This window comes from Oreochromis niloticus, linkage group LG5 (genome assembly GCF_001858045.2).
Source record: "Oreochromis niloticus isolate F11D_XX linkage group LG5, O_niloticus_UMD_NMBU, whole genome shotgun sequence".
In the NCBI taxonomy this organism is placed as follows: Eukaryota; Metazoa; Chordata; class Actinopteri; order Cichliformes; family Cichlidae; genus Oreochromis; species Oreochromis niloticus.
Window position 1 is genome coordinate 10,062,289 of NC_031970.2, and position 24,516 is coordinate 10,086,804.

Consider the following 24,516-nt stretch of genomic DNA (forward strand, 5'->3'; position numbering starts at 1 on the left):
TGTGTTATCCTTTTCTAACATTTCAATTTGGGTGATGATCTGAACCATTTCAGTGTGATGAACATACGGAAAAATAGTAAATCAGGAAGGGGCAGACACTTTTTCACACCACTGTAATCACCAGTTAAACTAACATGCATGTCTTTGGATGGTGAGAGTATTCAAACCCCAGACAGAAACTTGCGTTTAAATATAATGCATTGGTTTTATTTTAAGTAATAAATATCAAGATTTCAGACAACTTCTCAGGGTGTCCCACATAAACACACACTTTGCCCCACGTTTAGTTTGTGGGGATCTGATCATCCCAGTATAAGTAATATTGCCAAACTGGTGCTTTAAGTTACTGCACAACATTTTCACTTTTACATATTGAGACAATATTTCACATCTTCATTGGCTCTAGGTTCCAAAGGTCAACACCATAGGATGTCAGTTTTCTTAAGTCTGTTTTTTATTGAATGGCTGTCATCATGCAACCATCAGCTACGCTACAACTAAGGCTGAAAATTATAAGTCACCACAAAGTCACAATTTATGAAGATTTTTGTGGACTATGATAAAAACTACCACAAATAAAAATAAATGTAGCTACAATCAAGTCTGGACTGGAAGTCTCCTAATCTAGCATCAGGTAACATCAGTTACCATCACCATTTAAAGGCTACTGTAAAAAAAAACGGGCGGTCACATTAGCAAGGAAGGTCACATTTTGGCTTTCAAATTGCTACCATAGGGGTATCTACTAAATATATCCATTGAGTTCGAATCTCAGTGACCTTGGGCTCAAGGTCACAGGTCAAAGGTCAAGTTTTCCAAAAATCTTGTAAATGTGATAACTTTAGAACGAAGTGAGAACGAACTTTCAAATTGATACCATAGGCATATCTACTAGATCGAGGGGTACCACTGGCCCCTGCCAGTATTTTTATTTTTATATTCTTTGTTTTCTTTTCTTCAATGTTGTGTATACAAAATTCACAATATAAGGCCTGCACTATGAGCACATGGCACTTTTACTTGAAGTATTTTGTTTTCTTATCATAGACTGTACGATTTTATTTTTTATTTGGGAAAAAACACAATACTATCTATCTATCTATCTATCTATCTATCTATCTATCTATCTATCTATCTATCCTTTCATATGCACTTCATACGTTAAAGAAAATATAAATTTTGTAGTTATTGGTAAAAACAGCTGAAAGAATTAGCATTAGAAACTTACATTTTTGATCTGTAATTCAACAAGAAAGTACGACAGTCATAACTCAACCTCCACCACAGCGCGCGTGCAGTCTCACCACGCGTCCTCCCTGCCTCTGATGCCCATCATTGGCTGCATACAGGACCAACCCTCATTGTTGCACCACGCCTACCTTATTGCGTCAGAAACAAATTGTATATGAACAGTAAACCGGCTCATGTGCATAAGAGCTGTTTTCATAATCGTGACAGCGGTACTACTCCAGCATCAAAACATACTTAGGATTCATCCGGGAAAACTTTACCCATCATCGAAGCTGTAAATTAAAGCTGAAGCTCGTAAGTTACAAAAGAAGCAGGAGGCAAATAACGGGAGCGGATCTCCAGCCACATCTTCCCCGGCTTTTTTCTTTTTATATAACAGAAAGACCTCTGAATAATTTCTTCATTGGAAAGAAAGCAAAAAGAACTGGACTGAAGTTTGAGGTCATTTCCGCGGAACAAAAACTTTTGGAGATGACTGATTTGTGAACGAAACCCACCAGGACACCCCCAGGAAGTTGTTCCATCGCATTCAGCTCCCACAAAAGAAAAGCCGAAACAAAGAAGAAGAAGACGTAGAAGAGGAAAAAGAAGAAATAACTCCCTGCACTGCCATGGATCAAGGAAAGGTAATTACACTTCACTGCTTCACTCCTTGTCAAACCTGTTCGGTGTGTGTTAGCTTCGTTCAGTCCGTGAACAAGAGCTTCAGCGCTCACAGGACGCTTCTCCTAAATGTGGCGTCAGCCAGGATGCAACTAATTTTTACATTCTGGGGTGAACCCGGTGACCTGCGATACTGCTACAAGTCATCTTTTTAAGTGCATTTTCATGTCTTTATTGGGTTATTTACGCACAACCTTAGTTATGGTCTATTATTTTATTACTATGGTATTAATAAGGGGCTTTTAAGGGTTATCGCTCACTGTTTGGCGTCACGTCGCACATGTGGTCGTCATCGCCATGTGGCATTTTGGGGCATTCACGATCCAGCCCAGTGTCTGTGACACTTTTGAGCCAACCTAAACAATAAAATAAATAAAAATAATAATATAATAATCTCTTCTTCTCGGTGTATATATAACCACATACTTTAAAGCTCAAGTTGATGGTTACTTGTCTTTGTCTTTTTCCAGCGACATATATATATATATATATATATATATATATAAATATAGATATAGATATATAGAGATATGTGTGTGTGTGTGTGTGTGTTAGTTAGGGCCTAAAATATTTGTGCCAAGAGGTGTCATGTGAAATATGGTATCTTATCTGCATGAAACTTTTGCAACTCCCTCACTTTGTCACTTTGTAAATGCAAAAAAACATAAATGGAAGGTAAAATTTAGGGGCTCATCACAGTCTCCTTACACTCTTTTATTGTGTCTTTCTGTCCCAATAACTACAGAACAATGAAAAAAAATTATACACCTGTAAAAGAGCCGAAAAGATAAATGAACAAATCATCTTCTGGTAATTTTCCTTTAGTGGAAGGTCAAAAGCTCTCCAGGTTGTGTCAGTTTTTGTAGATGGAGGAAAAACCCCAATCCATGTAACACTATACTGCAAAATTTTCCAACAGGAACAAAGCAAAAAGCATTCCAAAGTAAAGGCTTGCCAGTGTCTTACACCCCAGGATACAACTTTGTTTTACTACAAATATCAATATCATGATGTTGTTCCTGAACTTACAGTCAAAGTTGATTAATATTTAATATTAAGTATTTGTTTAGGTACCTGCACAAAATGTGGATTATGATTCAGTATTTGATGCCATAATTTTAATAGGGGATTTTTTTATGATTGAATTCTTCCTTGAAACAAGATGAGAGGCACTGCCATGTGTCAGCCTTCCATACATGTGTGTGCAGTTGTGATGCACTATTTGTCACTGCAGTCTGTATCTTAGGGAGTCTATTCCTGTAAAAAGTCTACTTGAAATACATATATACACATACATGGACATTATAAATTAAAACTTTTACAGCAGGAAAATAATCTCAAAGTAAAACTAATTCATGTCAATATGCCATGTGTTTTAGGTCTTGAATCAATTTAGCTGTTGCTACTTGAGGCTATAATAATAATAATGATAGTAATGTAATAAAAATAAAAATCTAGCATTTAGTATAATGTGAAGCAACAAATCCTCAAAAGTAGTCCTGTGTAATCAACAATCCTGTCAGCTGAATATTACATGTAATTTACATATTATTATTATTCATGTATCCAGATGTAATAATCATTTCAATGTGTTTTTTTTTTCTCACCAATTGTCATGCTGTTGGACAGTTTCATTTTTTACAAATAAATGTTATTGTGTAGGTATCAATTCATTGCTTTTTGGATAAAAAGGACCAAATATCCAAGATTGGTTCTCAGACAGTCATATGATGATTTCAGACTTTCTCCATCATCAGTTTACACTGATTAAAAACAAAAAACTAACAACCACATTTTGGGCACTTTTGCTCAACTTGTCCAGATTGGTGACATGAGTGATGAACTCTAACTATTGTCAGCATCTACTAATTGCCTAATCAATTATCAGCTCATGTTTTTGGATTTCAGACTGGTGATTAGACAATCTAAAGGTATCACTCAGTTTTCGTTATAGACTGTGATGCTCATTGTTCAGGAAGTAAGCCGGACTTATCTGCCGCCTGATAATCTTGTCTCCGTCCTCGTGTGGCTTTTTGGTCACCATTTGCATGCAGCACAGTGAGGCACGTAGGCAAAGGACTTCAGTCTTCTCCCCCCTCCTACTTTCTCATTGATGTAAGCCCATTTAAACCCAGTGGAGCTGCACCAGGGCAGCTCAGTGTGACATGGTGGTCACAAAATGTTTCCTTAGCTGTTTGTTTCATATCTTCATGCTATTTTTCACTGGTCGCTTCGCTTTGCTATTGTGGCCTATCAGCTGGATGGGTTGCAGTTGACATGATGGGAAAAGTTCTCACTGTTCCCACTTTGCACTGTGACATGAACACATCAGATTTCCAAAGAGAGTGGGAGCTCACCAAGGCAATACACAGTTGCCAACTCCAGGATTGTGAAGCTTGGAGCTTTCTCCTCACAGGCGCTGTTCACGTCATCTTTGCGATTTGTTACTTCCAGCACTGTAGTTGTGCACATGTGGGCTTATTGATAGCTCGTGCTCAGGATTTTCATACCTGGCTTAGCATTGCTTTGGACTGTTTACAGAAATGACCGACTGTAGACAGAGTTATAAGTACTAGGTGTGGTCCTGTTAATTTCTCACATTGGACTTTGCCCCGGTGTATTGATTGTGAATTTGTGGTTTGTAGTTCCAACTTAAACAACTTCATTTTTTTTAAATCTTGATTCAGTTTTACTCTTATCTTAAATCAAATTTTGGTTAAGTCGGCCACTAAAGCACATAAAATATGTTGGTTATCGTCTTGATGGATTCTCAATCATCCAGGAAAGTAAATCTCCAAAAGTTGAATCTGTTCATCTGGACGTAGCATTTTGTGGGAGAAACGTTTCGTCACTCATCCAAGTGACTTCTTCAGTCTCAGCTGACTGCAGGTTTAACCAAACCTTATAAACAGTACATTTGCATAATGACTGAAACCAGCCCACTGAAGGAACAATGGGCTGTGAGGTCAGTTCCTTAATCATAGTTATGCAAATTCCCATGACCATTGATCAACAATCACTGACCAAAACCCACTGATCAAAGAACACTGATCAATGGCCATGAGTACCATTCACAGAGAGTTGGGGAATGGCTGCAATCACAGCATTGTAAGATGGCGAAAGATGTACCCTTAGGCCCCCTCCTCGATTCAGAGATGGTCTTTCCCTTTTCACATAAATGGCCTCCTTGACTCCGCGCTCAAACCAGCGTTCTTCCCTGTCCAGGATGTGTACATCCTCATCATTGAAAGAGTGTCCACTGGCCTGTAGGTGTAAATAAACTGCAGAGTCCTGGCCTGATGAGGTTGCTCTTCTGTGTTGTGCCATCCGCTTCGCTAGAGGTTGTTTGGTTTCCCCGATGTATAAATCCTGGCAATCCTCCTGGCACTTAACAGCGTACACTATGTTACTCTGTTTGTGTCGGGGGACCCGATCCTTGGGGTGGACCAGTTTTTGGCGCAGCGTATTTTGGGGTTTAAAAGCCACAGAGACCCGGTGTTTAGAAAAAATGCGTCTCAACTGTTCCGATACTCCTGACACATATGGGATCACTACAGGTTTTCGCCTGGGCGGCGGTTGTCCTTCTCTCCTGGATCGGCTGGAGCTTTCTTTAGGTGCCTTCCCAGCTTTGACAAAAGTCCAGCTGGGATAACCACATTTACTCAGGGCCTTCTTGATGTGCTGTTCTTCTGCCTCCCTGGCCGCTGTGTCAGTGGGGATGGTGTTCGCTCTGTGTTGTAGCGTCCTGATGACACCCAGTTTGTGCTCCAGTGGATGATGAGAGTCAAACCTTAGATACTGATCCGTATGTGTAGGTTTACGGTACACGTCAGCTTTTAAACCTTTTTCTAAACACCGGGTCTCTGTGGCTTTTAAACCCCAAAATACGCTGCGCCAAAAACTGGTCCACCCCAAGGATCGGGTCCCCCGACACAAACAGAGTAACATAGTGTACGCTGTTAAGTGCCAGGAGGATTGCCAGGATTTATACATCGGGGAAACCAAACAACCTCTAGCGAAGCGGATGGCACAACACAGAAGAGCAACCTCATCAGGCCAGGACTCTGCAGTTTATTTACACCTACAGGCCAGTGGACACTCTTTCAATGATGAGGATGTACACATCCTGGACAGGGAAGAACGCTGGTTTGAGCGCGGAGTCAAGGAGGCCATTTATGTGAAAAGGGAAAGACCATCTCTGAATCGAGGAGGGGGCCTAAGGGTACATCTTTCGCCATCTTACAATGCTGTGATTGCAGCCATTCCCCAACTCTCTGTGAATGGTACTCATGGCCATTGATCAGTGTTCTTTGATCAGTGGGTTTTGGTCAGTGATTGTTGATCAATGGTCATGGGAATTTGCATAATTATGATTAAGGAACTGACCTCACAGCCCATTGTTCCTTCAGTGGGCTGGTTTCAGTCATTATGCAAATGTACTGTTTATAAGGTTTGGTTAAACCTGCAGTCAGCTGAGACTGAAGAAGTCACTTGGATGAGTGACGAAACGTTTCTCCCACAAAATGCTACGTCCAGATGAACAGATTCAACTTTTGGAGATATGTTGGTTATCTGTATTTTTTTCTCTTTTCCTGCCATCGTCATCATCTAGAGAGAAAAATCCTGAATGACAGGTTTGTTTTGAACTGAAAAGTCTCACCAGCCTTTTTATTTCTCTCTACAAAGAATGAAATGCTGTTTTGGGCCAAGTATAAGGTTGATCTGCTGTGGTTTAAATGAGAGGCCCTTTAAAATGTCAAATTCCTGACAGCCTTAACAGCAGGTATTTTGATTGTGAATCCAGTGCCAAAAAACAGCCTCACATTGTACAGACTTAATCGCACCCGATTGATTCCTCTACGTCCTCAGCCTTTCAGGCAATTGCCAGTTCCTGCTGTCTTTAAGACAGTCCAGTAGATTAACTTTCATCTGCGTGACTAGTTCTCTTCAGTATGTCTTATAATGTAACTGTCAGCCATGTATTAATGGGGCATAATGAGGCTTTACTGTAAAACTGGGGATTAAGAGATCCAGGAGGGTTTTAATTGAGATGAACAGGGAAGCAGGAGTTCATGTTTAATTCACTTTCATTAGTGCTCACTGTACTGCATCATCCCCACCTCTGGTCACCCTGCAAATTACTGTTGAAGTACAGTGTCCCTTTGGGTTTCTTTTGACATCATTTTTCCACTGGGATTAGCTCAATTTAACAAATCAGATCTGACCGAGGGCATTACTTTTATGTCTGACCTTTAAATGTCTGGTCTCACCTCTGACTGTCCAGCAGAAACAGCCCAAACTGTCTGTTGTATTCATTTATTTATGCAGGTTAAAAAGATATAGGACTAAAGTATGCAGTATTTACTACCCAGGAATATACTTTTGTTTCTTTGTCTGAGAATTATATCATTAATACACATCCAGCATCAATATTCTTGTATTTATTGTAATTACTATTCTACCTATTCGCTTCTGGATATATTATTCCTTCTTTTAAATATACTGATACTGACAATAATGCTTAGTCTTTGGAACATGTGAACAGTTATTTAAACTTTGACTCGTGTCTTCTGGTGTTTATTTTACATTTAACAGCTGACATCCAACTTAAGATGATATAGTAAATAAAGGACCACATACTGTAAACAAGCTTTGATTAGTGTACAGGAAAAACATTTTTTGTTTCAATAGTGAGATTCCCAAGCATAGAGCACAGCTATAAATACATTTTATCTGATCTCACTTGAGCTTGGCAGAAATTTCATTGGTACTGGTAGATAAGGCATTAACGGGCACTCCTGAAATTTTGTTTACTTTAAGTGTACAGCATTTAGAGGTAAAATATTTCTTTAAGGAAAGGGTCACAGGACAAACATGTAACATGTAGGTGAATGACAACAACTATAACAGAAACAACAACAGTAAGAGTATACTCCATATTAGGATCTACTAAACTAAACTGTCATTATTGCAGTTTATGGGTTTGTGTCATGTGTTTTTAATTGCATAACATGCAGACTTTGGAGTTTACATACCATAATAAATACAGTGCAAGTATCTATGTCTACCATAGTGTCTGGGCTGTGAGGTCTAGAATATAATGTCAAGGGTGTATTTTTACTTTTTCTCCTTATAAGAAGCATGGAATTTATTTGGAAGCTGCGCTCACAGAGCACGATGTGCTGTTTCAGTCAGGTGACTTTAGGAGGAGGGCTCATATTGGGTTCCCTACAGCAGTGTAAGCTGAGACTGCAGCGGTGACCTGGAGTGGTGGAGGGACGTGATGGTAGGTGTGTAAACCACACCATGACTCTAGCACGCACTGACAAGGGAGAAACCTCTTGGAGTGCGGCTGTGATGAGTTACAGCAGTGTCCAAAAGACCTTATTGAGTTTTGGCAGGGAGTAGAATGTTACAACTTCCTAGATGGGTTTTTTCCGATGGCCCCCTTTTTAAAAAATGCTCAGGGTTTCAGGCTTCTGTTAGGGGTTTTTTTTAAGTGAAATTATCTCCTCATATTCGGCACACACATACCTGCTTCTGAAGAAATTCTGTCTGATTTGAGTTTACACTTCTGCTGTGCTACATATAAAAGGGAAATGTATTTTTAGTTCAATATCTTGTAACTAGGTCAGTAACTAACGATGCTCTATTTTAAAAATAGTCTGATATATTTATAAATTATAAATAATTGCTTCTGCAGAATGCATATTTTGATCGATAACTTTCTTGTATTAGTAAAAGGTCTACTTCTTTAGCACTATATAGAACTGGTTAGTATTATTTTTATAGTTGCTGCAGCTACAATATCTGTGAACAGTTACTTTTGGTGTTGGTTGTCTGCACCTCGTTGCTTCAGTGGTCTTTGCAGCACTGTTAGATTTCCTGTTGACACTATTTTGTGGCCAATTTTCTTTAAATATTTATTTTATCACAACGCCCTGCGGTTCCAAAGTTTTACGTCACCCTCATGTCAGCTGGTTTTGTTTATCAGAGCTCAAGTTTCCTTTTCCTCTTTGGCTTTTTGTGTTTAAGCAAATTAGATGCTTAACTGAACAAAGAGACACTATATTGTTAAAAAAAATAGTTGTAGGAAGTGAGGATTCAATGTCATTATTCATGTCTGTTGAATTTCAACTTTTTAGAAGGTTCTGGATGTTGTTGTTGTTGTGTGCTTGCATAGATCCTAATTTGGGGAACAAATCATTATGTCTTTTAGACGTTTATGCAGTGAAAGTGCCTAAAGGTTTTCTAGGGGTTAAGAAAAGGAGCAGCGTGGTTGAATGGGAGCTGCTAATGTGCTAATATTTGCTCAAATCCACATTTTGTGCTTTTCCATTTCAGCAGGTTGTTTTAATAATTCTTTATGAGCTCTGATGTCTGTCTGTTTACACTCAGGAAGAGCAGCAAGCTAAGGGCTGCCAAGCAACCAGGGCTACCATAAACAGCATTAATTGTTTACCACAGCCATGACTCGGCAGATTTTTCCTCACTGCACATGCATTTGGGTGCTTTACTTTGTCCATGCAAAGAGGGAACATTTGCATGTATCTAGAGCATATTTAAGTCAAATAAAGGTGTGGGAGGAGGAAAGTAATGATACTTTGACCCCAGGATCCATGTTTTGTGTTTTCTTTGTAAGATTCTTTCTTTTTATACCTTTGAAAGTTAAAAAAAAAAAGATTTCTAAGCATTTAATGGCATACTTGTAAACTCAAAACTTTTTCATCTATATCTGAAAAGTGCGTGTTAAGTTCTGTCTGTCTTCTGTTACCGTCACAGACACAGTGTTATCTTTTCTGCATTTTCTTTTACAGTTCTTTGGAATTGCTTTTGAATATTCGTGGTAGCACCGCCCCAGAGTGTGAATTCCTGTAATCAGAGCCGACTGTTAAGCGCTGTGGTATGCAGTGTGTGATGACCAGCACTTGTCATGCTTTTCTGAGCCGTAAACAAACATAAAGAGTCCATTTATAAATGTAAACACAGGTGAAGGCTGCCTTATATATGTCGAGAGAGAGAGATTATTTAAGTTGGAGAGCTGAAGCAAGAGCAGAGGAGCCGTCGCCACTGAGGTTTTAAACATAGAGTAGAGTTGTTTTGGGTGTGACTTCATTGTTTCCTCTTTGAGAAAGCCATCCATTATACTGCTCTTCTCATTTCTATGTGCAAGTAATCTCACCTATAAGTGGTTTAACGGAAACTTGCATGAGTCATTTTGGGCAAATTGTTGAACAAATACCTTCTTTTTAATTTCCAGCCTGATAAAATGTTGTCAAGTATAAAAATGATTGGCTTGCACAAAAACACCTATAAGCTGAAGGTAAAGATGTTACAGAGAGGTTTTTAATTTCCCTTGGACACATGCTGCTCTCCCTACTTTTTTTTTTTTTGCAGCTTTACATTTTTTTGCAGATAATTGCAGCTGTTCCCAAAAGGGGACATAAACAAACTCAAAGCATGATTTTTTCCCCAAAGGGGGCAGTCAAGATTTAGCTGTTTATAGTAAAAAACAGCTGGTAGGTCACTGAATTGCCTGTTTTCTTTTTTGTAGCTGTAACTGAGAGACATCAGTCATGATTGGTCTGCTCGTTGGCCCACAGTGTTGAAAAGAGCGTGTATATCTATGTTTATACACACATATATGAACCTAGTGACCCTCCCTAGACATGCTTCCGAGAAGAGCTGCTATTGGCTCAGAGGCGTAGGCTGGTCTGTAAATGACTTCAACCAAGCCCTCATTTTTTTCTTTTCTTCTTTGGTTTGAGCAGAGCTTAAGTTACTGCCTCTCAAAACACACACAGAATTGTTTTCTTCTTCCTGCTCTGGAGGAGGAACTTCAGCCCTCATAAAAAACAGTTTTAGATGTAACCAAGATGCCTACAACACAAAGAATACCTGTGTTTAAATACCTGCGGCATTACAGAGCTGATTAGGCGCAGTCCTTTCAAATCCTTTATGAGGAATGTTTTTTTGTTTTTTTTTAAAGAAACCTGTTGGGCTGTTTTAAATGTTCTTCTTTGGAAAATTTTGTGAAATATCCTGACAATCAGGCTGGAATAAATACTGAAAGTTTCCAAGATTTTAGGTTCTTTTACCAAACTGTTTTGATTTTATGACCCACAAAGATGCAAAAAAGCCAAAAACAAAGCTCATAGTGGATTTACATTCATCAAGTAATCACAAACTTATGCAACTCCATTTGTCAATTTGATAAATATTACTATATTCAGGAGAACTATTCTGTGCTTTTCAAGCCAAGTACCTTTGCATGAGTAACAGATAAAGATTCTCAATCTTATACTCAATCTTGGTGCCATCTTTCTCTTCATCCCCCTTTTAAACCAACTTATCTCTGATCTTGATGCATGCTCAGTCATCCATGTAAGGAAATTTCAGGAAGTCGGTTCGGTTGATCTGGATGTTATGCTTTCAGAGGAAGAGACATTTCGTCATTTCAGTCACTAGAATGAGTGAATAAACATTTCTTCCTCTCAAACACAAGATGAACAGAATCAACTTTCTAGGAAACGATATCTACTTCGAGGCAGGATGTGATCACCTAAGTTGTAAGCAGATTATCTCTGGTCACCTGCTGTTTAAACCTAAACTCTTTGCACATGGAAAGAGATGAACGACTTTAAGGAAGGGGATTATTAATCAGAGAGGAGATTTTTTTTTTTAAAGTTCATATTTAATAATATTTATAATCTGAGTAGCTGTATCCAGGTAAGATTATGAGATAAATATGGTCTCATTTAAACAGTGATTCATGCAAAGGTATTCTAGTAGAATGTAAGAATAATATATGATTGAGGCAGGCCATGTGAGGTTACACTTACCACACATACCACACATACCAACCAGGAGAAATACAAGGCTTCAACAGGCTGAAGTTAAGTGAAATTGGGCAGCTATAATCTGAAACCAAAAACATAGGCTTATCACAAGAATCTCAGTTCTGAGTTCAACAACACAAATCAATGGAACCAATCAGCCTTGTGTTAGCAGTCCAGGTGACTGATGACGTAATCATGAGGAAATCTTTTCTTGGCAACTCTTGGGCCCCTAAATACCATTCATTCACCTTTGAATGCCACAGCCTATCTGAGTGTTGTTGGTTATGTGCTTTCCTTTTTGGCCATAATTGACAGTCTTCTGATGGCCACCACCAGAGAGATAAAAATAGAAGTAATCTGAAATGGTAGTCACGAACACCACGATTCACATTCACCAGATCGGAATGTTGTAGAACATCACTGAGATGTGGACAATGGCACATTATTATGGTTCCCTCATAAAGATTCTTGGTAAGAGCATTGTGAAATGTATTTCAAATTTTCTACCTGATTAGCTTTGTAAATTCGCTGGCCGTAAAATTAGGAACAAATGTCAGTCTGCACTGCTCCGTGTTAAAGACTTTAACAACCTTTAGACAAGGTGATTTTTCACCTCCTTTTTACCTCATGTTTGTTCATTTTACGAGCTTGACTTGTTGGACTTGAATGGCCATTGGAAACCTTTTCTGCTGGTGTTTCAAGGTGGAGTTGAGATTATTAAAAAATTAAATAGCTAAGCAAAGGAGAGATCCTTGATTTGTGTCTACTCTTAATCAGTTCAGTGGGTTTGAATATAAAAATACTTAAAACTAAAACTAGGTTTCTTCAGGATACTCAAGTTAAAACAATGACACTTTGAGGTGACATCTACTCTCATAAAGGTCAGATCCTTTGTTGCCAAAATACAAGGAAGGTATCTGTTATGAATCACTGTACCAAAGGATTTGGCACGAATCACGCGGGGTAGGAAAAAAAAACATTAATCATCAACAAGATGACTGGTTTTAAGGAAATGAAGGATTGGAATAGTAAGCATCACCTTGATTTAATCGAAGTTTAATCTTGAGTATGTGAAGCCTTTTGAGATAAATAAGAAAATGCAATGTTAAGGTATATATTGGTATACCACAGAGGTGGTCATGTGCACAGTTACCTGAAGCAGAAATGATAAAAGGGGTCGGTGTTGGTGGACAGTAGCTCGAGGTGTTTGCTTCCCTGTCTGCGAACTGGAAACTGAGAGCGACATACCATGCACTGGTTTGTTAACTTCTTGGTATTCTTCTAATCTACTGGGCTCTGGTGAGATCAAGCTAAAAATGAACTGTAATAACAGGAATAAGAGCACAGACAATAAGATCAGTAGACCTGAGTCTGACCTGGACGTTTTTCACAAGGCAGCTTTACTCAGAAATCTGGAAAGCTTTGCGAAGGACAAACCTGTGACCCCCCTCAGATCTAAAAATGTTTGTGTGATCCATTATTCATCTCAGTCTGTTAATAACGTCTTCAACAGACATAGTTACAGCTCGAAGGTGGATTCCTCTCTCTCTTTTCTCTGTTTGTCTGTTTGGAATAAACATCTTTTATGCTCCATATTCACAGTTTTATGTACTGTAGCAGTATATTAAGTGTCTTTAAAATATTTCGGGAAATTTTAACAGTGTGTTCATGAAACATTATAATAACAACATCAGGGTGGAAAATGTACTTGTCATCAATTCCATTCTTGGTCAGTAAACTGAGATCTGTGGGATTTTCTGGGCAAGTAATGCTGTGTCAGCTCATGGACACAAATGTTTTTTAATCGCTTGATAAAATGTGATTAACTGGTCAGACTGGTCTCTTTACTGACAATATTTTCTCTGTTCTCTTTCAGCAAATAACGCTCCCATTGTTGATGAGTGTTGGAACTGCGGTGATTGGCTCCCTGCAGTTTGGCTACAACACAGGTGTTATCAACGCCCCTCAGAAGGTGAGCTATAAACTGTTTTAGTACAAAAAGCTAAGGGAAAGTGAGGCATGAACAAGAGGCTGTTGTCATAAAGGTTCAAATTGAAAGTTTTTGGTTTCAACGGGTGTTCGTTCAGTGTTTATTGTCATATCAGACGACGAAGGAACACAAAGTACAGCCTTCAGAATAACCATAAAATAACCAGGGTTTCCAAAAAACCTGAAGAGATCCTGAATCTCCGGGTCTGCAAAAATCAATCAAGCTAATCAAGTGCTTTCCAACTATCCAACTTTGTTCCACAGTTGGCTGTTAATTCACTCGCTGCCTTGAAGAACAGGGCAGAAAAGGGGGGGTGTAGGTTAAGAGGTGAGGTAATAATAGCTGAATTTAGGCCTAATGGGTCCAAGGACATCTGGATCAACAGAGAGCAGCAGAGAGTGTCTATGGCCAAACACAGACCTCTTCTGACCAGAAGCCAGCTGGGAAATGCTTGAGAATGAAATTTAGAAATGAAATTTAGGAGGCAGACAGTGACTTATCCCCGTAACAAAAAGAAGATCACAAAAACAATGTTCCAAAGCCCCCCAGAAGACTAAGTCAGACAGTCGATTTATTAACAGGAAGGTACACCAAAGACATTCATTTCCTAAGGAATGCCTGCGTCGCATTGCGTGTGAGTAACTACTGTCAGCTCAGTTTGCGTTGGTCTTAACACACCCTATGGCTACTCAAACTACTCTCTGCAGGTAATAGGTGTGTCTCCAGACAGGCTAGAGCTCCACTCCTTTTATGTTATCTTTGACCCACACAGAGGTACTAGGAAGGAGGCCCAGACTGAGAGCCTCCTAAACTGAGCTGTTCTCTGTTATGCTCAACCTTGATATGAAGGACCCTTTTCAATTAGAGGAGCTTTCAGTTCACTATATTCCTTTAATATTAATAAAAGTTGGCATGAAATAAAACTAAGAGTCTGATTAAAAGATATTAGCTTATCCTGATAGTTTAATTTTTTTTTTTTTTGAACTTTTAATTGCAAAGCAGGAAAACAACAGTCACCAACATATACATACACAGGACAGAGATGTACCTACATGTATGGCGGTCGTGGGAGTTAAGAAAAAAAGAAGAAGAAAAAAACAATAGCAATAGTATTAAACAATGAAAAAGGCTAACAATCGTCCCTTTGTTGCCAGGCTAAATCCCGTAAGCCTGATTTCAACCTCTGAGCAGAAGGAGTGTCCAGATGGGCCAAAAGGGGTCCCATGTGCGGTAGAAAAGGAAAGCTTTGTCCTTAAGTGCTGTAGAGAAGGCTTGATAGTTTAATTAACTAGTAGTGTGTACTCTAAAATATGTAAACGAAAAATAATTAAAGCGCATAAACCATAAAATGTGTTAAATCGTCACAACTGTGAAGCTGAGTGAAGGATTTTAGCTGAAAAATTGACTAATTGAGTTCAGTTTCTGTTGATTGACACTGCTAATAAGTCTAGACCTGCACACAGTCTTATGTTATTTTCAAGAATAAAATATCACGAATCGTTGCTAATAGTGTTCAAATCTTTCTCTACACTATTAGCAACACGTGTTCATCGTCATATAATCACCTACAGCGTGTCTTGTGAGTGGCACAGTGAGGAGCTGTGGTGGTAATTATTACATACTGGGCTAGTGTGAACCTGTCCGCTTGATTCCCCTTCCCAAAAAACCAGCCTAGTTCTTAAGCTTACAGACACACGGAAACACATGTCTGAGCAATGGCACATGGAAATAGTAAAGACTAATTATGACCTCTAAGGCTACAATTTTACAAAAAAGGTTGTTTTTTTTATAGTAGCAGAACCTAAGATTATCTCCACCATCTCTTTCTTCAGTTCATATGTGTTAAAGGCTGCAGTAATGCTGCTACTGGCTGTGACGCAAGCCTTGTACTGTGTTGGAGTGTCTCTGATTAGATACGCCTTTTCAAGGGCCTTGTTCGGGCTGTCCTGTGCTCCTGCCGTTGAATGTTTGCCTGATCAACACTTGAATGTAGGCTCATTGGATGTATTGCAGGAGGGAAGGGGCTTCACTTTTCTTTAAAGATTTCTCCTTTTGAAACAATATAACTATGTAGTTCACATCTATTTTAGTGCTTTTTAATTAGAAAGGTCTTAAAACAAGAGAAACTATGTTATTGTTGCCTTTTTCAGTATTTTTATCCTGTGCATGCTGAATACATTGCTTACCTTGACAGCCTCTTCCCCAGCCAGTTTCATCACCAAGGCTGAAGGCCGGTCAGCATGAATAGACGGTTTTCACAATGTGTACTTTAAGCCAGCTGGTGGTTTGGATTGTGTAGCCTATTGAGATTAGAGAACAAAACCCAATTATGTAACTTTTCAAGGGCCACCTTGTAATTTGTCGCTAACAAGTTAAAGTTAGTGAGACTTTTAAAGTAACCATCAAAAGATGGCAGTGAAAAAAAAAATGTATAAGATGTTGTTTGTAGAGTTGAAAACACTGTTTCATCACTCAAACCTGGAGTTTGCTTTTAGTTTTGCAGAGCTCTTTCTTTGGTTTTTCAGATCAAACTGTTAATGCAGGCAGTGATGAAGCTTCAAAAACCCACAGAAAAACTACACGGTCCAGCACAAATTTCAAAACTAAGTTAGTTGACAAGTAGTTTGAGGATTTAGGAGCCTAATGAGCCAGATGCTTTCCTTTAGGAGTTGGTAGAGACCAAAACGGGAGCCTTGGAACTTAATTTAAGATTCACCTGTGCCCAGGATGTGCCTTTCACTCTTCAGCTCATACCTAGTTCATACCAGTTTACCTCTTGTTTTTATTTCTGTTCCAAAGGTTTTGCGTTTTAGTGTCTGTAGCTTTAAAAGCAGATAGGCTGGCCACGCCCCCTTTCAGGGAACAGTACCTTCCCTGATGGTGTCATGGAAACCAGTGAAATAGGAGAGCTAATAAAGCTGGTAATACAAACACAACCGTGCCTGAAACAGAACTGGACTACAACGTTTCAGATTAACACAGAATTTTAAAAAAGGAGAAAAATAAAATGGCAAGCTGCAGTTTATTAAGATAGTCGTTTATTAATCCAAGGATAAAGGAAAAAAGTTATATTGTGTTGGTCTTTGATTTGCGAATGTAATGAAAAGACCAAAAAGAGATGACTTTGCATAGTACATCTCCTTTTAAGACAGTGAATAAGGCCTTACCTTAAAATGTCTTACTACCAAATGAGAGCTTGTGTTGCTCTGTAATCCTGAATGCATAAGTAAACAACTGTGTGCAACAGGCTTCATATGAACTTAAAAGCTGATGGAGTTCATGTGTAAATACATAGTTTTCTCCTTACTCCTTTGCTCTTTCCCATCAGCTTTGCTAAACTACAGCACTTAAGTAAAGTACTTATTTATGTTTGATCTCTGCTTGCATAAACTCTGTGAACGTGTTCTTCTAAATAAAGCAGGTTTTAAAGGGCAGACGTGATGGGATGAAGGTCAGGGGGACAGTACAGTATATGATAACATACATACTTATCACCAACAAGGTCTTGTGAGTGTAAGTTGATAGTGGATGTGACCCAGGCTCCGTGTTAACAGTGTCAGAGTGTCATTTAATATGTATCCCTCCACTACAGAAAAGCCCTTGACAAGCCAAAGCCTCCTGTTCATAACTGCTTTATAAGGACATCTCAGAGTTTTTGTTTTTTTTTCCCACATGCCGTCACTGAGCTCTAGTACATTACGATCTCCGGGACTAGATTAACTGCAGAGTGCCTCAAAAAAACGTGGTGCACGAGCTCAAAGGCACATGATCCAGAAGATCCAGACTTAGATTTTGGTTGCTGTAGAACTATTCTGGTGAAGTCATTTACGGGGCGTTGTGGACTGGTTAGTGACCTTTTTAAATCATGCCAGAGGTGTCAGCGTCACACACATAAACAGAAGCAGGCATTGCTATTTAAGCACCGTCACCCGCACTCCTGGGTGTGTTTGTCAACAAAGTTGTCTGGGATGTGGTGACACAGTGAAGGGAGGGGACGTGAAACCTGACACCCGTGTCTGATAAACTTCCTGGTGGCCAGGAAATGCTGGTGATTATACAGTGCTGCCATCAGCTGGCTGTGAAGTGGCATTTCAGCTATGTGGCAGGGTTCAGAAGAGGAAAATCTAAAGCGTGTCATCTGATGCACACATGTTTATTTAACTGGAATGATCACATTACAACTATGACAACAGTGGGACATGTGGATGTGTTTAATGATTCTGTGTGATAGATTTTGATCCTGTTTATAGTCCTTGGAAAAAAAAGTAACAATGAAATGTGCCTTTCTTAGATTATTGAGAACTTCATCAATCAAACGTGGTCTCATCGTTACAATGAGCCCATTTCCAAAACCTCCCTGACAGCTGTGTGGTCCATCGCTGTTGCTATCTTCTCTGTCGGTGGCATCTTTGGTTCCTTCTCAGTTGGACTCTTTGTTAACCGCTTGGGAAGGTAAACAACACACTAAGTCACTGCTAGTATTAAACAGCATGTTAGTGCTTTGCTGAGAGCCTGCCTGCATTTAATTTGTCTAAACTGTATCTTGTTCTTTGATGTCTACAGGAGGAACTCTATGCTCATGGCCAATATTCTGGCTTTTATTTCAGCCGTTCTGATGGGTTTTTCAAAGATGGCAAAGTCGTGGGAAATGCTCATCATTGGCCGTTTTGTGGTTGGGCTGTACTGTGGCCTCTCCACAGGTTTCGTGCCCATGTATGTGGGTGAAATTTCCCCAACAGCCCTACGAGGAGCCCTGGGCACACTACACCAGCTGGGCATTGTAATTGGAATCCTCATTGCACAGGTTGGTGAATATGTGGCATTCGTTGTCTTGTGATATATGTCTTATCTTGTGATAAATTGTTTCTAATGGTGGTTGCTAGGAGCTGTGCAGGTGGTTCATTAGTGTCTGTGTGGGTTTTAGATATTTGGATTGGAAGCGATCATGGGCAACGACAACTTGTGGCCTCTCCTCCTGGCTTTCCTCTTCATCCCCGCTGTGATACAGTGCGTCCTGCTGCCTCTCTGCCCAGAGAGCCCCCGATTCCTGCTCATCAACAAGAACGAAGAGAACAAGGCCAAATCCGGTGAGCACATACATACAAGTCATACAAGCCGGCATATGTGTAAACATAAGTTCATTTTAAATCATCTGTTGTTTTTTTCTTACATGTTTCAGTGCTGAAGAAGCTCCGGGGCACCACAGATGTGAGTGCTGACATGCAGGAAATGAAGGAGGAGAGCCGGCAGATGATGAGGGAGAAGAAGGTGACCATCCTGGAGCTTTTCCGCTCGCCCCTCTACCGTCAGCCCCTCCTCATTGCTGTCATGCTGCAGCTCTCTCAGCAGCTGTCTGGTATTAACGCTGTAAGTTTCAAGACCAACATGTCATTCACATTATTCCCTCTAAAGACTGCCATTGAAATTGTGAAGTTGATATCAGGAGATGATATCCTGAACCAACCTACATGTCAACTTGTTTGTTTTTAGGTTTTCTACTACTCCACTAGTATCTTTGAGAAAGCTGGAGTTGAGCAGCCCATTTATGCCACCATTGGAGCCGGTGTGGTTAATACAGCCTTCACTGTGGTGTCGGTGAGTACAGCAGTACACAAAATAGCATTACAGGAGTCAAAAACATCAGATTGTGTTCTACCAAAGCACAATTCAAAAATTATTGTGGTTCCTTGTAATCAGATTTGTGATACAAAGCATGTATATGGTACACTGACCTTTCTCCTCATCTCTTTGTGTTTGTAGCTGTTTGTCGTAGAACGTGCAGGACGCAGGTCTTTGCACCTACTGGGGCTGATGGGAATGGCTGGATCTGCCATCCTCATGACTATTGCTTTGGCTCTGCTGGTAGGTATATTCCTGACAAATGCACACTTCGGTGTCACCTGATTTATGACTTTGACGTGCAACTTTCAAAAACTTTCCTCTTGTATTTTTGCAGGAGCAACTCAAATGGATGTCTTATGTAAGCATTGTAGCCATTTTTGCCTTCGTGGCATTCTTTGAGATTGGGCCGGGTCCCATCCCTTGGTTCATCGTGGCAGAGTTGTTCTCACAGGGACCCAGGCCTTCAGCCATCGCTGTTGCTGGTTTTTCCAACTGGACTGCCAACTTTATAGTGGGAATGGGCTTCCAGTATGTTGCGGTGAGTAAAAGTACATAACTATCACAAAAACATAGGCTCTTGCATTTGTTACTGCCTGTATTTATTGGACCGGTTGTGTCAAATAGTAAAGCTGAACTAGGTTCTTCTTTATGATCACTTCCTCATTCTATACCAAAAGTCTGTCAGTGTAAATGAAATACATACTTTGTAGCCTGATTTGAGATATGAGTTGGGCTAGGGCTGTTCGATATAACGATATATATCGTTTCATATTACGCTATCGTTTGTTTCGTGGTGTCGCAAAATAAACTGTTTACGGCAATATTTTTTCATCGTTTTGATGGTCACTGTGGAATTAATGTCTCTCTTTCTTTTATATTTAATATAACCACACTATGGACGCACAAGTGACTGTTTTTATGTGTTGTCGTTAGCAACAACGACGGTAAAACCATCGCGTGGCTCCGCTCTCCGCTTGTTTATTTTCCACATAAACCTTTTACAATAAAGCTGAAGATCCTATTGAGATTTTTCAAAATAAACTGAATCACGTGAAATAGTATGCAGAGTGTTTACGGACGAGAAGCTAAAAAGAGCCGTCAGGTGCTAAAAAATACACTTTAGAACAGGCTTTTCCCCGCAACACGTCGTGTAATAAATACTCACAAAGAATTGCGGCCATTTTAACTTATGTAACACTCGACTCCAGGTGCACGACGCCCAGCTGAAACACTTCACACAAGTCGAGTTGCATGAGATTCACAGAATTTACAGAAAATGTAACATTTTTGTGATATATATCGTTGTCGGGACGATAAATGTTTTATATCGGGATATGAGATTTTGGTCATATTGCACAGCCCTAAGTTGGGCCCTTTTTAAGCAAAACATTTCATTTGTTCTACAAACAGGCACAATTAAACCCAACATTTAGCTTCATCGTTATTAGGATTTTTATGATTGAAATCTGTGTGTAAACCTATATAACCGTATGTAATTATACATGTATATTGTATATTGAGGTAGGATCAAATGTTTCCCTTTAAGTCTATTTGTACCAACTCTTTCTTTGTTTAGTTATTCTTTATAGTGTATTTTGTTGTTATTTTAGTCATGTTCAAAATCAATCAATCAATCTGTGCTTTTGTATGATACTGAGTTCAAGATACAAAACAGAATTGTGAAAGATGAATTGCTTCCAAGTACTAAGAAATAAGTTGATCAATCTAATATCTTTTGTTTTGCTTCTTGTGTCTCTTTGCAGGACGCGTGCGGTCCCTACGTCTTTGTCATCTTCACTGTGCTACTGGTCATATTCTTCATCTTCACTTACTTCAAAGTGCCAGAGACCAAGGGCCGGACATTTGATGATATCACGGCCGGCTTCCGTCAGACTTCTGCCATGGCAGAGAAGCACACACCGGAGGAGCTCAACAGCCTGGGAGCTGATTCGCAGCTCTGAGCGGCTGGCACTGAACTTTCTAACAAATTCTTTCTCAGATCAACAGCAAACGAGAAGAGCCTGATGACTAGAAGTAGACGGATACACTGATAGAATATTCTTCACACTGTCACCACATTTCAGGTGTCCTCGCCAACCAACAGAACAGACCTGTGTGATTCGCTCTGCCACGACGTCTTCTGCTGCTCCTCTCATGTCACACATAGAAACAAGAACTCGATGAGCACCGTGTTGCTTGGCACAAAAATATACAGAGGAGAGTTTAGGATGGATGGGGAAGGTTTTAATATTTTTAAAGATATTTTTAAAGAAGGAAAAGCTGAGTCTGCAATCAACTGGCTTCTTTTAACATCTTTTTTTCTGTCACTAAATATTTTACTGTTATGTGCTTATTTTCTGTTCTGTCACCTGTTACAGTGATTTTTTTGCAACTATGGTTAAAGAGCACTGTAGCTTAAGTTCACTGTGCAAAAAATGTCTTTTTTAAGCAATCATACTGTATTGCTGTGTTACTGTACACTCTGGCACTGTTGATGCTGCACAACTTGACTATGTCACTCCACCAGATGGGGCACTGCCCTTAGAAAAAGGTCCCAATGCTCTACTGAAAAGTAATAAGTTATTTATGTATCTTTTACAGAGAAAGTTGCTGCATACAAAAACTGTGATATTTGGTTGTGAGATGATAAGAATGTAAATTTTTGCTTCATGAAATTTAGATTTGCAACAACACTTCACAAATTATACGTATTTGTAACTACTACTCTTTTTACTCTTTGTTAGTAGAAAACTATAGACCATTGTATTTTTTGTATCATATTTTTGCTCATGAGTCAATGATATCTAGATAAATATGCATAAAGAACCAAAATTTGTTCTCCATTCCTGTATTTTTTTTTTTTTTACACCATTCCTTTTTCAAAGTTCAAATGAAGAAATTGGAAATAGGGAACAGTATTTACATAGATCACTACCAGAGAGCTAAACTTGGCAGTGATGTTGAAAAAATAAATCATCCATCCATGATATAAGTGCCCACTCACAATCAGCAGCCGCAAAACCAAAAGTCTGCCCCACAAAACCCAGAAAATGTGTCCGTTTAAGTGCCTGTCTAATACAACGCTCAGTCTTTCAGCCTTATCGCTTTGGTACAGCTTCAGGTTAGACTAACCTGATCCAGACAGAGAGCTGCTTCTCTCTCGGTGTAGGATCTTCTCTCTCGGTATCTTTGTGGTGAGATTACCTCCTGAGCTAACATAGTCTGGTGAATTGTATTCAGAGCTGTCATGCATTCTCGTGTTACATGCTGTTATTCTGTGACAAACAAAGGTTTTTTCATAAAAACAAAAAGAAAAAAAGGAAAATGTGGACCAAAATGAATGTCAGGCTTTTGGAAATCTTTCGTTGTTCTGAAACTGCTTTCATCTTTCTTGGGTCAAACATTCAGAACAACTTCATTACGGTCTGTGTGTGTCTGCAAGGTCTGTATTTTTGCTTGAATTTCTGAATTCTGCAGTATTGAGTAGCTCAAACTCTCTTTTGGTCATCTATTTTACTTAACTTACCTGTCTAGCTTAGGTAAATGCCCAAGTTGCTGTCAATTACTGCTGTATCATATGTTTAAATGCATAATTAGAGGAAAAATTACCCTTTAGCAGCACTTTATTATTCACATTTATATTATGCCTGATTTTATATCTATATAGGTCAGGCATAATGAGATTCTTTCAACATATTTCTGACAGGGTGGAGTCTTTGTTACTAAAAACAGACTGAAGTACTGCTGATGGACTGCTTAATGTTATGTGAATGGAAAGAATTGCTGTTGTACCATTTGTTTATATTCATTACAGTTTTTGTGTACTCACCTAGAAAACGTGTGTGTAAATATGATAATATTCATTGGTAGATGAGAACACTGATCCAACTCAAACACAGTAGTCAAAATCCTTAAAATCATTCCATAATTCATTGTCAGTTATTTTGTATAGTAGCTCTTTAAAGCACAAATTTGCCTTTTTATTCCCATAGAAAGCATTCACTTTATTCACTGTGTGCCTTTGTGTTGCTTTCACACATCTTCAGCAATAAAATCATGTAAAGGCACCAGCAGACCACCACGCAAACAGATGCCTATTGCAAGTATAAAAACTGTATTTTATGTACATAGATTCACAAATCTGCTTGGGCATTGAATTTTTTTATGTGGCCTTTCGAAAATCTTGTGGCTCAGGTTGGTGGACTGAAAACATGGGATGTTGTAAATATCACTCGGTTAACCTTCACCCACTCCTACTGTCTGAAATCTTTACCTTTTCAAAGACCTTTTGACAGTTAAATTATTAGTACTGTAGTGATGTACATTGTTTTGCACCTAGATCTCTTTTACTGTATCTGTATCGTTTTGATTTGATGGCTGAATATACTGTTGTGGCTTCATGATACTATCATACTTTTCCAGAATTTACATGTTAGGATTGTTTTCAGTAGTGTTTGCGTTTTAGAGCACAGAGCATATTGTAACATTTGTAATAGTGAAAATGTGTGTGTATGGTGTTGGAATGCTACTTTTGTTGGAGAAATATAAATTTGCTTGGTTGGTGCCGTGAGCAGTTTAATGGATGAAATAGTGGTGGCTTAATAAAAGAAATCACAAATATAAATCTGAAGTTTTTTGGCTCAGTTTTTAGCTTTTTTTTTTTTTTACTTAACCAGGCAGCAACCTCAGTGGCTGAAAAATGAGGCAGAGCTACCAAAAACTGGAGTTCCTCTAGTGGCCACTTGAGGTTTGTTCAATCCCCATAAACTCCCCAACTTTACCCAAACCCTGCCCCTTGGTTACACTAAAAAGGGACTTGTTTGGTTATTTGATTTACTTGTTTGTTGGCCTGAATCTTCTCAGTTCTCTCTAGAGTGAGGTCAATGAAAAGAATATGAGCTGTTGCTAACTGCCATGGCTAACCTCAAAATTGATGCAATTACATTTGGCAACATGCCTGACTTCACTCATTTCTTCTAGCCATCTGTAAAGTCAAGAGAACCACTTCATCATTTTTGTGACTTTCAGAGACATCTTTTATTTCACCTTTATCAGATATAGTTTCTCTCCAGAGCTGCAGTCACACACCCACAAACATTAGAATGTGATAATTATCCATCATCTTTGACCTTTAACATTTAAACTGTCAGC

The 24,516-nt window shown here is 39.1% G+C and overlaps 1 protein-coding gene across 1 annotated transcript; it reads left to right on the plus strand.

Annotated features, from left to right (window-relative positions):
- Positions 1-1,430: 1,430 nt before the first annotated feature.
- On the plus strand, positions 1,431-24,003 carry slc2a1b (solute carrier family 2 member 1b). The gene is given in 10 exon segments (NM_001279727.1): positions 1,431-1,877; positions 13,630-13,725; positions 18,035-18,195; positions 18,307-18,547; positions 18,668-18,830; positions 18,923-19,110; positions 19,234-19,338; positions 19,504-19,605; positions 19,700-19,903; positions 21,129-24,003. Coding segments are annotated over 10 exon segments (1,473 nt in total). The 5' UTR covers positions 1,431-1,862; the 3' UTR covers positions 21,327-24,003.
- The last annotated feature ends 513 nt before the right edge of the window (positions 24,004-24,516 follow it).